General features: G+C 45.1%; 1 protein-coding gene across 1 annotated transcript; it reads left to right on the forward strand.

Moving 5' to 3' along the window:
* The first annotated feature begins 429 nt into the window (after positions 1–429).
* Positions 430–11,385, forward strand: LOC141975312 (gametocyte-specific factor 1-like). Its single transcript, XM_074935608.1, has 7 exons — positions 430–436; positions 1,267–1,367; positions 4,538–4,664; positions 6,041–6,127; positions 6,588–6,651; positions 11,082–11,208; positions 11,326–11,385. Exons 1-7 carry the CDS (start codon positions 430–432, stop codon positions 11,383–11,385), a joined length of 573 nt encoding a protein of 190 aa, XP_074791709.1.
* Positions 11,386–13,357: the final 1,972 nt, after the last annotated feature.

Here is a 13,357-nt window from a genome sequence, read left to right on the forward strand (position 1 = left end):
TGACAGAACAAGAAGCAAAGGTCTCAAGTTGCAGTGCGGGAGGTCTAGGTTGGATATTAGGAAACACTATTTCACTAGGAGGGTGGTGAAACACTGGAATGGGTTACCTAGGGAGATGGTGGAAACTCCATCCTTAGAGGTTTTCAAGGCCCGGCTTGACAAAGCCTTGGCTTGGATGATTTAGTTGGTGTTGGTCTTGCTTTGAGCAGGGGTTGGACTAGATGACCTCCTGAGGTCCCTTCCAACCCTGATATTCTATGATTCTAAGCTAGTCCCTGGTAGCAAAAAGGTTGAAAAACACTGATTTATGTAATCAATTTGGCCCGTCCCCCTTACTTCCAGCTATCTAGAAAACCTCCCACAGTCCATTGGCCCATGTTCCTTTCTGTGCATGCCCTCTGCACACTGATACAAACGCGGATAAATAGCATGGAAGGTGTGAGGGGAGACACATTTGTGATGGCAAGAAAGCTGCTGCATGAACACAAACTGAATCCTGAAGAAGAGGTGTATGTATGCTTGAAAGCTTGTGTCTCTCACTATCAGAAGTTGGTCCTCCCCTACCTTGTTCCTTCTGTGTAACTGTTAAGTGATTAAGGTGACTCGTGCCTGTCTCTGGGTCATAGTATGGACTAGGAGGGAACATTTTCAAAAAGTGCCTGTGACTTAGGCCCTCACTATGTTCAGTGAGTGTTGGGCTCTTAAGCACCTGCCAGCCTCTGCACTTTACAGGACCAAGGGCACTGTAGTGCAAATTGCATCCTTAACTCCAGACATGTTTGTTTTAGTTTGATTTTTTTCTTAATCCAGCAGAGATGGCCTTGGAGTCTGAAGGTAAATGCAAAAGGATTTACTTCAGAATGCCGTGCTTCTGCCAATCCTTAGCATGTCACTACTGTACAACTAGCTAATTTTGTAGCTTCAAGGGTTTTTATAGTAATGTTTATTTCTAGCTCACTGTTCTGCATAAGTATAGTCATTAATATGTACTGGCCACTCTGCACTACTGATTGCGCTTTCCTCATTTTTAATTTAATATTCTACTCACCCAAAATCCGAAGTGAATTTGGTTGGGTACACACAGTGAGTGCCAACTTAGCAGTTTAGCATTTTTGTCTCGGCTATTAAAAATTGATGGCTTAACCCCGTTAGAGGGCTGCTCCAGTACCTAGTATGTTTCCACTCTTGTGAATTGTGTTGATGATGAACTTAGATCTTGTTTTACAGAATGTTTTTTCCTTTGTCTTTTTATTCCTTCTCTTCCAGTTGATGCTTTGGATCCAGAGAGGTTAATACAATGTCCCTATGATAAATATCATCAAATCAGGGCCTGTCGGTTTCCCTATCATCTTATAAAGTGCAGGAAGGTAGGATGGGATGTTAAGGTCTCTAATGCACTTGGGAAATCATATTTTTGCAAATGCTAATGCATGGTGAGCTCAGTATGCTGTGCTGCCTTTTGCTAGAAGGATGCATTCACTTGCTATTAGGCTGGAAGAAGCCGTCTTTATTTCATATTTATATCGCTCCTCCATTTACCACTTCGTAAAAGCATCCAGTTCATATTTAGTAATGCCCTTCGGATCAGTGCATTTACCCTGAAGAAAGGCGAAACAGGTTCTTCAGAATACCTAGCTCAGTGATGGGATCCTATTCTCTTCCAACAGTTCACTCATGGGACCAGGGTATTTACTTCCCACTCAGGCCATGGAGCAAATGCAGCCAGTGTTATATGGATGCCTTCTGGCTGGCCAAAGCAGAAGTGATCTGATGTTGCAGTTAATTCTTTACTTTGCAATCAGAGCAGGAGAGCTGCTAAGCCATCTTTTTTTTTATATTGCTAATAACTCTATTCAGTGTACATCTGTCTGCAAGTCCCTCTTCGCAGTCTTCTATCCTGGGCGAGAATGCTGTATATTTAAGAGGAGAATCTGCTCCTTTCTTTTGTCCTCTCAGTCTAGTATCTTATTTTAAGCTCTCCAGTGCTAGTGTATATCAGTTGTACTGGTATAAGCGCACTTATACCGGTATAACTGCATCCACGTGTAAAGATGATGTCCTGGTCTGATTGTATTGGTGAGGAATCACGCCCCTAGCCAACATAGCTCTAGTAATATAAAAGCCATGCAGAGCAAGCCTGAGCAGTGGGTTCTTCCTCTTTGTATTCTTGCTCTTTTCTAAGGGTAAAGGCTCTTCATTCAGTGGGGGCCAGTAGTGCTCTTTTATGTCCACACTAGTTTACCTATACTGGCAAAATGCTCCCAATATAGATGTGGCCTCAGCTGGAACATTGAGTAACTTCCCTCCTGTTTCAGGAGGGTTAAATTAACTGCAAAGACTTAAGCTCTAGCGCAGGCAGAGACTTATCATAGAATATCGGGGTTGGAAGGGACCTCAGGAGGTCATTTAGACCAACCCCCTGCTCAAAGCAGGACCAATCCCCAACTAAATCATCCCAGCCAGGGCTTTGTCAAGCCTGATCTTAAAAACTTCTAAGGAAGGAGATTCCACCACCTCCCTAGGTAACCCATTCCAGTGCTTCGCCACCTTCCTAGTGAAAAAGTTTTTCCTAATATCCAACCTAAACCTCCCCCACTGCGACTTGAGACCATTACTCCTCGTTCGGTCATCTGGTACCACTGAGAACAGTCTATATCCATCCTCTTTGGAACCCCCTTTCAGGTATTGGAAAGCAGCTATCAAATCCCCCCCTCCTTCTTCTCTTCTGCAGACTAAACGATCCCTGTTCCCTCAGTTTCTCCTCATAAGTCATGTGTTCCAGTCCCCTAATCATTCTTGTTGCCCTCCGCTGGACGTTTTCCAATTTTTTCACATCCTTCTTGTAGAGTGGGGCCCAAAACTGGACACAGTACTCCAGATGAGGCATCGCCAATGTCGAGTAGAGGGCAACGATCACGTCCCTAGCTCTGCTGGCAATGCCCCTACTTATACATCCCAAAATGCCATTGGCCTTCTTGGCAACAATGGCACACTGTTGACTCATATCCAGCTTCTCGTCCACTGTCACCCCTAGATCCTTTTCTATAGAACTGTTGCCGAGCCATTCGGTCCCTAGTCTGTAGCGGTGCATGGGATTCTTCGCTCCGAAGTGCAGGACTCTGCACTTGTCCCTGTTGAACCTCATCAGATTTCTTTTGGCACAATCCTGCAACTTGTCTAGGTCCCTCTGTATTCTATCCCTACCCTCCAGTGTATCTACCTCTCCTCCCAGTTTAGTGTCATCTGCAAACTTGCTGAGGGTGCAATCCACGCCATCCTCCAGATTATTTATGAAGACATTGAACAAAACCGGCCCCAGGACCGACCCTTGGGGCACTCCACTTGATACCGGCTGCCAGCTAGACATGGAGCCATTGATCGCTACCCGTTGAGCCCGACAATCTAACCAGCTTTCTATCCACCTTATAGTTCATTCATCCAGTCCATACTTCTTTAACTTGCTGGCAAGAATACTGTGGGAGACCATGTCAAAAGCTTTGCTAAAGTCAAGGAATAACATGTCCACTGCTTTCCTTTCATCCACAGAACCAGTTTTCTCGTCATAGAAGGCAATTAGATTAGTCAGGCATGACTTGCCCTGGGTGACTCCATGCTGACTGTTCCTGATCACTTTCCTCTCCTCTAAGTGCTTCGGAATTGATTCCTTGAGGACCTGCTCCACGATTTTTCCAGGGACTGAGGTGAGGCTGACTGGCCTGTAGTTCCCTGGATCCTCCTTCTTTCCTTTTTTAAAGATGGGCACTACATTAGCCTTTTTCCAGTCATCCGGGACCTCCCCCGATCACCATGAGTTTTCAAAGAGAATGGCCAGTGGCTCTGCAGTCGTATCCGCCAACTCCTTTAGGACTCTCGGATGCAGCACATCCAGCCCCATGGACTTGTGCTCGTCCAGCTTTTCTAAATAGTCCCGAACCACTTCTTTCTCCACAGAGGGCTGGTCACCTCCTCCGCACGCTGTGCTGCCCAGTGCAGTAGTCTGGGAGCTGACCTTGTTCGTGAAGACAGAGGCAAAAAAAGTACATTAGCTTTTTCCACATCCTCTGTCACTAGGTTGCCTCCATCATTCACACTTCCCGTGACTTTCTTCTTGTTCTCTAGTTTGTCGCTTACTTAATTTAAAAATAAAGTGGCTGAATTATTTAGGGTTTCAAAGCACTTACTCCCCAGGTCGGCTTCTTAGGGCAATTTCATCTGTGCATTGAACCATGCCAGTGCTGACACTGCAACAGTTTCACTGTGCTTGTTCTGGGGCTGATCTTCAGTCAGATAAATTCAGGGCGTAGTTTAAATGTAAAAATAAACAAACATAGGCTGTAGCATAAAGGATGCGTATGCTTTGCTGTTTTTCCACTGCTTTTGTGCTCAGGACCTGAATGAACTAAGTTTGACTTTCCTTGTTTTAATTTTTTCAACCTATTTCAGGATGCAGATTGCACAAACCCTTCACTAGTGATTAGAAAACACAAGGGTTTGGGTGAATTCAGTGAGATAGCACATGCTTTTTCTGTTTCTCTAGAACCACCCTGAAATTGCAAAGCAGCTAGCCACATGCCCCTTTAATGCCCGCCATCAGGTTCCCCGAGCTGAGATCAGCCATCATATATCAAGCTGTGATGACAAAAGCTGCATTGAGGAAGACATTGGTGAGAAAATAGTAGACTCCTTTGGCTCTGTAAACTCACTTTGGGAACTCTTGGGCTAACGGAGTTCTAACGTAACTTTTGCTGTTAATGTTAGATTGTTTTAATGCTCTATTATTCCATAAGCAACCCTTTACCCGTAGTGCTTCATGATCCTGAAGCAGCAGGAGTCCTTGAAGGCTTGAGTTTCATTCATTCTGTGTCCATGGAAATTCTCCTAAGCATCTGAGAGGCAACTGGCTTGCATTACATGTGTTATCTGCCAGAGATTTTAGCATTAAAATGGGAACTGTGCATTATGCCATAAACTGTGTGTGTTGAATGAGATCTAGTTGGGAATCTGGATGGCTTAGAGAGGAAAGATAGTGGCCATGAGAGAGGTGGGTCTCCAGTGCAGATCTGACCTGATAGTGACCAAAAATCTTTATAGCCTGTCTAGTGGCATATGTGAAATAAATTGGTCTCAGTCCAGTTCTTAATGGACAAGTGTCTAGATCATAACAATCCTCCCTTCTGTTACATCCTACTTGACTGTCTTAGCAGAAAAGCCATGACTGAGCCAGGGAGGCTGAATAACTTTCCCAACAGGAGTTAGGTTCCTCCAGTTCAGAGTGGGGCAAGTTGGGGAGGGGACTATGGAGAAGCTTCCCTACCACTGCCCATGCTGTCTGCTCTGTGATGAGGAGTTCACTATCCAGGTCTGTCAGCCCAGCACCTAAATCACTTGGTTATGTGGGTCGTGTTCCAGTTCTTCCCCCCACTGATATCTATATGGCTATCACTACACTGGAAAACGTACCTATTCTCTGGCAAATGTAGAGTTGTACTGAAGATAGCAATGATGTGCATGTTAATGTAGACAGGGCTTAGAGCATGACAGTAGTGAAAAAACCCTGAGAAGATTTTTGTGACATGACAGTAGAAACACACCTGAACCCTCTCCCAATTCGTATGTTGGAGCAGCTGCACCATTGCTGAAAGATGTGTGCAGAATTGTTTAGCTTTAGAAAAGGCCTAAAACAGGCATTGGCAAATGGGGGCCACATCCACCCTGCCAGATCATTTGATTTGGCTTGCCAAACATTCGGTGTTGTAGCAAACCTTTCTGAGTTAGACAATATATAGCCTCTTAAGGTATGACCCACCAAAGGGTTCTCATGGATTTTGTATCCCTTTGCTACCTTCAAGATGCCCATCCCTGGCCTCAAGAGTTTTGCTCCTAAGACTAGGGGAGTACCTGATCAGCTTCCAGTGTATGCTGCTCCTCTCCAAGGCCTAGAGCTATTCTACAGCTAGGTCAAAAAATGATTAATGTACCTAAAATAGGATTTTATTTTATCCAAAAAGATTTTCTCACTAAGACTCTTCTTTGCTTTAAGTGAGTCACTCAAATAACTGCCAGGGAGAGAAGATGAACATTGTCAGCATGTGGCAGCCGCCCCCATGTGACGAAGATTGGGATAGAGGTAAGGAAGTAGGTTGAGGACACGGGCTGTCAGCGCCTGCTATTCCCTTCTTCTTGTCCCCAAAGAAGTCACATGGACTAGGAGAGAGAGGTCCCATAGATCCTTCTGCACAGATCATGTGTTGGGACACCCAATTATACTGTCCCTGAACAAATTAAGTTCTCCTGCTTCACAGGCTCTTCCACATGCCTTCTATTCTTTACAGAACTTCTGTTGTTTTCCATATAGTCTGTTGCACCATCTGTGCTTTGATGAAAATGGAAATTGATGATAACCTTTACACTTTATATTTCTCAGTTAAATGTCTGCTCTGCTGTCACTTATGCCAAGCTGTAGAAAATTCTCATTCCGTTTTGTAAACCTAGCAGCGTCTCTGTCGTATTTCTTATTTGATGTTGCTATGACGCTTGCAGAAGTTACTCGGTACTGAGCCACAGTGATGTCTGTTTCCTTTTGGCAGATCTACAGGAGCAATCAAATTCTACTTTCGTTTGGGGCACGTTCAGTAGTGACGTAAACAACAGGTAGCAAAAGGTGTATTTCTTGTGACAGTGCTTTCCATAAATGATGTGCTTTCAGACTACTTTGAACTCATGCTGCTGTGTTGTTGGGAAGATGCAATTTACTTTATGAATCCTATTTTTGGGGTGATGGTGGGGGCGTTCCCACTGGCATGACTCAACAGTCCTGTGCCCCTGGGTCAATGTTTCCTGTCTCCTTTTAGTGGCAGATCCATATGAGAGTATAAGAACATACTGTTGCTACCAGATAATGGTTACTCCTCTAGTTCTACTGTAGTACTCTTAGTGCTGATGGTCCTGGGTTCAATCCCCACTGGTTCTGTATTTGTGGGGGGGGGGTATTAAACACTAAACTGTTACGCTGGGCTTGATAGAAATGCAGACTGATGTCAGCTGTTTAAGCCTAAAACTTCTGACAGCTAATCTAATCTCTCATGGCCTGAGTCAGAAATAATCATTTTGTTGTTTGTGTAATCACAATGCGGGATTGGAAAATGAAGCATAATGTGTCTGGTCATTATCTCTGTCTCACCCCTGAACACCCAAATCATTGTACTGTGCCTTACCTGTCTAATCAGAGGTCATCAACATATGAACTTCTACAGCCTGTAACAGTGACATAGAATTGTAGGGTTGAAGGGACCTCGAGGTCCTCTAGTCCAGTCCCATGCACTCATGGCAGGACTAAGTATTATCTAGACCAGTGGTTTTCAAACTGCGGGTCGTGACCCAGAACTGGGTTGCGGAATGAAGGGCACTGGGTCGCAGCGGCTCTCGTCAGCACTGCTGACTGTTAAAAGTCCCGTCGGTGGTGCTGCCCAGCTAAGGCAGGCTAGTCCCTAGCTGTTCCGACACTGCACTGTGCCCTGGAAGTGGCCAGCAGCAGGTCCAGCTCCTAGGTGGAGGGTGAGCCCCAGGGCTCCATGCGCTGCCCCCGCCCCGAGCACAGGCTCTGCACTCCCATTGGCCAGTTCCCGGCCAGTGGGAGCTGGGTGGGGCAATGCCTGTGGGCGAGAGCCATGCGGAGCTACTTGCACCCCTGCGCCTAGGAGCCAGACATGCTGCTGGCCGCTTCCGGGGTGCAGTGTTGTCCGCGGTGCCAGGAAAGGCAGGAAGCCTGCCTCTGCACCCCAGCTGCACCGCTGACCAGGAGCCTCCCGAGATAACACCACACCCCTGCCCCAGCTCTGAACCCCCCCAACCCAGAGCCCCCTCCTGCAGCCCCAGCCCAGAGCCCTGACCCCCTCCCACACTCTGAGCCCCTCATTCCTGGCCGCAGCCCACACCCCAGACTCCTCATCCCCAGCTCCTTTGGATCGCGGGCATCAACAATTTTTTTTCAACTGGGTCACCAGAAAAAAAGTTTGAAAACCACTGATCTAGACCATCCCTCACAGCTGTCTGTCTAACTTGCTCTTAAAAATCTCCAGTGATGGAGATTCTGCAGCCTCCCTAAGCAATTTATTCCAGTGCTCAACCACTTGGACAAAAGGAAAAACTTCCTGTCAAACCTAAACCGCCCTTGCTGAAATTTAAGCCCATTGTTTCTTGTCCTATTCTCAGTGGTTAAAGAGAACAGTTTTTCTCCCTTTTCCTTGTAGCAACCTTTTCTCTACTTGAAAACCGTTATGTCCCTCCTCAGTCTTCTCTTCTCCAGGCTAAACAAACCCAATTTTTTTCAATCTTCCCCCATAGGTCATGTTTTCTAGACCTTTAATCAGTTTTGTTGCTCTTCTCTGAACTTCCTTCAATTTGTCCACATCTTTCCTGAAATGTGGCACCAATCATTGGACACAATACTCCAGATGACATTTAATCAGCATGGAGTAGAGCAGAAGAATTACTTCTCATGTCTTGCTTACAACACTTCTGCTAATGCATCTCAGAATGATGTTGACTCCTATTTAGCTTGTGATCCAGTATGACCCTCAGATCCTTTTCTTCAGTACTCCATCCTAGGCAGTCATTTCCCATTTTGTATGTGTGCAACTGATAGTGGAGTACTCTGAATTTGTTCTTATTGAATTTCATCCTGTGACGGGTTCCCCCAGGGGTGCCACCTGGGACTAGGGTTCCACTGAACCCACTGACTCACCAGCCTGGGCTCCCTCTCAGCACTGTGCTGCTGTGACAGGCTATAGACTGCTCCTGGACCTACACTCCCAGCAGCATTCACACAGGCAGGGACACACCCAGCTGCAGTTTCATGCAGGCTTTGGACAGCCACTGCATGATCCAGCAATAGAGAGGCTACAGCCAAAATAACCCCCAGTCTGGGACCCCAGAGCTGTACCATCCCGCCCTGATCAAAACCCCAATCAGTATGAATTTATTACCCAGTTCGCCATTCCTTCAATGTGGAGAGGACAATGCATACTTGTGTTAACCAGGCTGAGATTTTTCCCCAGACGCTTTGGTCACAGGCATACCAGTTTAGATAAAGCAAAAAAGTTTAACTACAAAAGAGAGATTATAAATGATAGAAAACAGACCAAAGCAGATTACCTCGTAAATAAACAGAACTGCAAACTATAAGCCGAAAATACTAGAAAGATTGGATATGAATTAACAAATTCTCACCCTGGCTGATGATAGTCAGGCTTGCAGATTCTTAAGGGACAAGCTGCATTTGTTTTGCAGCTTGGGATCTCCTACCCTGTTCCAAGACTTTTTCTTTTAGAGCTTCTCTCTGTTGAGTTGTGGGGAAGTGAAGAACAACCAATGATGTCACTCCTTGCCTTATATAGCTTTTTCATATGGCAGGAGCTCTGTTTCAAACTTGGTTCCCAGACCAGTTTGTGGAAAAATTCAGGTACCCCAAATGGAGTCCAGAAGCATGGTCTGGTCACGTGCCCTTGCAGAGTCATAGCAGCCATAACTTACAGAGTGGCCTTCCACAGGAAGGCTAAGCTATTCCACAGTCCATTGTCTTTGTTGATGAGCCATTAGCACTGTTTGGCTTCTTCACTGTTGTACCTGAAAGGCTGGCTGTGGGTGTTTTCCAGAGTAAGCCCCTTTGAAATACAGATACCTAGTCAATATTCATAACTTCAAATACAAAAATGATACATGCATACAAATAGGATAATCATATTCAGCAAATCATAATTTTTCCAATGACACCTTACATGACCGATCTTGTACAAAACATCATAATTATGCCATAATCAATGATCCTAATAATAACACTATGATGAATACGGAGTGTTACACATCCTATTTACTTCAGACCATTTCTCCAGTTTGTCCAGATCATTTTGAATTTTAATCCTATCCCCCAAAGTACTTGTAACCCCTTGCAGCTTGGTATTGTCTGCAAACTTTATAAATGTGCTCTCTATGCCATTATCTAAATTGCTGATGAAGATACTGAACAGAAGCGGACCCAGAACTGATCCCTGTGGGACCCCACTCAATATGCCCTTCCAGCTTGACTGTGAGCCACCTACTCTCTGGGAACGATATTCCAACCAGTTATTCACCCACCTTGTAGGAGCTCCATCTAGGTTGTATTTCCCTAGTTTGTTTATGAGGAGGTCATGCGAGACCATATCAAAAGCCTTATTAAACTTAAGATACACCACATCTACCATTACCCTCCCCCATCCACAAGGCTTGTTACACTGTCAAAGAAAGCTATTAGGTTGGTTTTGCCACGATTTGTTCTTGGCAAATCCATGCTGACTGTTCCTTATCGCCTTATTATTTTCTAGGATTCGGCAATTTGATTGCTTAATTATTTGCTCCATTATCTTCTCGGGTACTGATGTTAAGCTGACTGGTCTGTAATTCCCCAAGTTGTCCTTATTCCCCTTTTTATAGATTTGGCGCTATATTTGCCCCTTTTCCAGTCCTCTGGAATCTCCTGTCTTCCATGACTTTTCAAAGATAATTGCTTATGGCTCAGATATCTCCTCAGACAGCACCTTGAATATTTTAGGATGTATTTCATCAGGCCCTGCTGACTTGAAGACATCTAACTTGTCTAAGTAATTTTTAACTTGTTCTTTCCCTATTTTAGCCTCTGATCCTATCTCATTTTCACTGGCATTCACTGTTAGACGTCTGCATGAAGTCTGCATGTATAGAGATGACTAGGGCATGTGTGCTGAGATGCCATTTACAGTTGAGGGCAGTGCAATACTGATGATCAAGCTTTAACTCTGGTTTTTCTTGCTGTCTTTGGCTTATTTCTTTCTTGTCTGGATGACTGATTCTGGGGATTTTAGTCAAAGTAGATGGCATCAACATGTTGCACACTTTTCTCTAGCCTTTGCGAGGAGAAGTAACTGTTCTGATTGCATGAAGGTTTGTTTAAATTAACATACTCTGTTGTCTTCAGTTTTAGAAAAATACTTGAATATTTATAGTAAAAGGTACTTGGCTAAAAGAAGTACACATGTGTAGGATAATTCGTATTTGATCTCTTTCAGCCCTGGGTCCAGCGTAATAATGGAACAAAAGAATAACCTAACGTCAGGCATGAGAGCACCCAAGTCCTTGCCATATAGCCTATCCTGGAAAAGCAGTAAGTACAATGGCTGGTGGTCTCCTCATGCTGTAAGCTGGGACCTACATGTTAGCTCAAAGTGGAACGGGATAACTTTTCTCTGTATTTTTATTCCGTGTGCCAGCATTCTCCTCCATAAACTGAAATGCTTTTATTACCACCATCAGCAAGTGGAGATGGAGAGCTCTGTAACACAGTCCTCCCTAGAAGCAGCTGCATTTCTGTAGTGGATGGAGTGTCTTCTGTATCCAGGTTTTATTTTGCTGTAGGTGGCATTGTGTCAAAGGTTGTCAGGCTCCATGTATTGCCCCCATTACTGTAGCATCTGACATTTAAATTGTTCACCGCTCTTGGTTGAACAAAAGTCGAGGCTTACAAACAGGGCTGAGTTTGGCACAGTGGAGCTCAGCACAGTTGTAGCTCTTCGGGTTCAGCTGCTACTGAAGTCAGTGGACGCTGTACACGTGTGCAGCAGCTGTAGCATTTGGTTGGTTTTGCAAAACTTGATTGAAATCTCAGAGCTAGGGTGTGTCTATCCAGGAAAACCTACCAGTGTTACTTCCAAGGGGATGTAATCTAAACGAAAAAGGCCATTGTTTGGAATAAGTGTTCACGTAGGAAGTCACCCACTTAGTGGTGTAGTAATGTGTATTCCTTAGGGAATTCTGCACTAAAAAATTAAACATTCTGCACACAATCTTTTAAAATTCTGTATATTTTATTTGTCAAAATAATAATATAATCACACCAGTTTCAATTATTTTGGTATCTTCTTTCAAACTACCTGTCAGCCAGTATGTCTGTAACAATACAGACAGCAAAAAAGATTCCCCCAGGAGTAGAGAGTCAAAGAAACTCCTACAGCAACCCAGTTCCTGTTTCTCTGTTATGCTTTTGTTGGGCACCTGTCTGAGTGTGTCACACACATCAGCTGGGCCCATCTTTGGGAGAAATCTCTGTCCCTCCAGTCTTAGGCATCCACACCCCCTACCCTCCCAGAGTCCAGCTGTGGGGGACTAAGGGGGTGCCCCAGACACCTGCACCCCCTACCACCCAGAACCCAGGGATCCAGAGGGAGAAACAGCCTGATGCTGGGTCCCAGGCTTGTACAGAGTTTCCTGCATGCCACTTTCTTCCTTCAGGACATGCTGGGAACTGCACCTGCATGGAAAAGTCCAGCTCCCCCTCGCCCTGGCAGTGTCATGTATTTGCAAGCTGGAGAGCCAGGCTCTGCTAGGTCCCGCATCTGCTACTGACAGCCAGCAGCTTTGCAGCACTAATTCTGCTCTGGGGGGAGGGGGGAAATGAAATTATGTGCAAATTCTGCACTGTGTTGTGGCACAAAATTCCCCCTGGAGTAAATGTTGGTAATTTCCCCTATATACAAGCCTGGGTCTGTTCCCAATGGTGTCTATGGATGAGTCTATTGTAGTTGTTGGGGAGTGTGGGCTCAAGACTTGGCATTTTTCTCAGTCATCTGAGTCCATCCCTGATGAGCTGAAATGGCTGTTATCCCTCCCAAAGTCAGATCCTGAGCTTCAGCTCCATGCCTTACTCTGAATGCCCTGTCTCAGCCCTTTGCTGCATGGCTGCCGTGCTTTCCTGTCCACCACATGTCCTGCTAGTGGAGGGGACGTGGATCTCCGATCCGCAGATGTCAGGCTGTGGGGACTGGAAACGGCTCAGAAAAGAGAAGCAAAAATTACCCAGGGTCTGGAATGGCTTCCATACAAGGAGAGACTAAAAAGATGACTAAGCGGGATGTGATAGAGGCCTATAAAATCATGATTGTTGTAGAAAAAGTGAATAGAGAAGCATTATTTACCATTTCACACAATACAAAAACCAGGGGGTCACCTGATCAAATGAATAGGCAGTAGATTTAATACAAACAAAAGGAAGTACTTTTTCACACCGTGCACAACTAACCTGTGGAACTCATTGACATGGGATGTTGTGGTGACCAAAAGTGTAACTGGGCTTAAGCAAGAAGTGGATAAGTTCATGGAGGATAGCTCCATCAATAGCTATTAGCCAAGATGATAAGGGATGTTACCCCATGCTTTAGGTGACTCTAAATCTGTAACTGCTAGAAGCTGGGAGTGGAAGAGAGGGATGGATCACTCCATAATTGCTCTGTTGTGTTTACTCCCCTTGAAGCTCTGGTAGGGGCTACTGTTGGAGACAGGATACTGAGCA

This window comes from Natator depressus, chromosome 20, assembly GCF_965152275.1.
Source record: "Natator depressus isolate rNatDep1 chromosome 20, rNatDep2.hap1, whole genome shotgun sequence".
NCBI classification, from domain to species: domain Eukaryota; kingdom Metazoa; phylum Chordata; order Testudines; family Cheloniidae; genus Natator; species Natator depressus.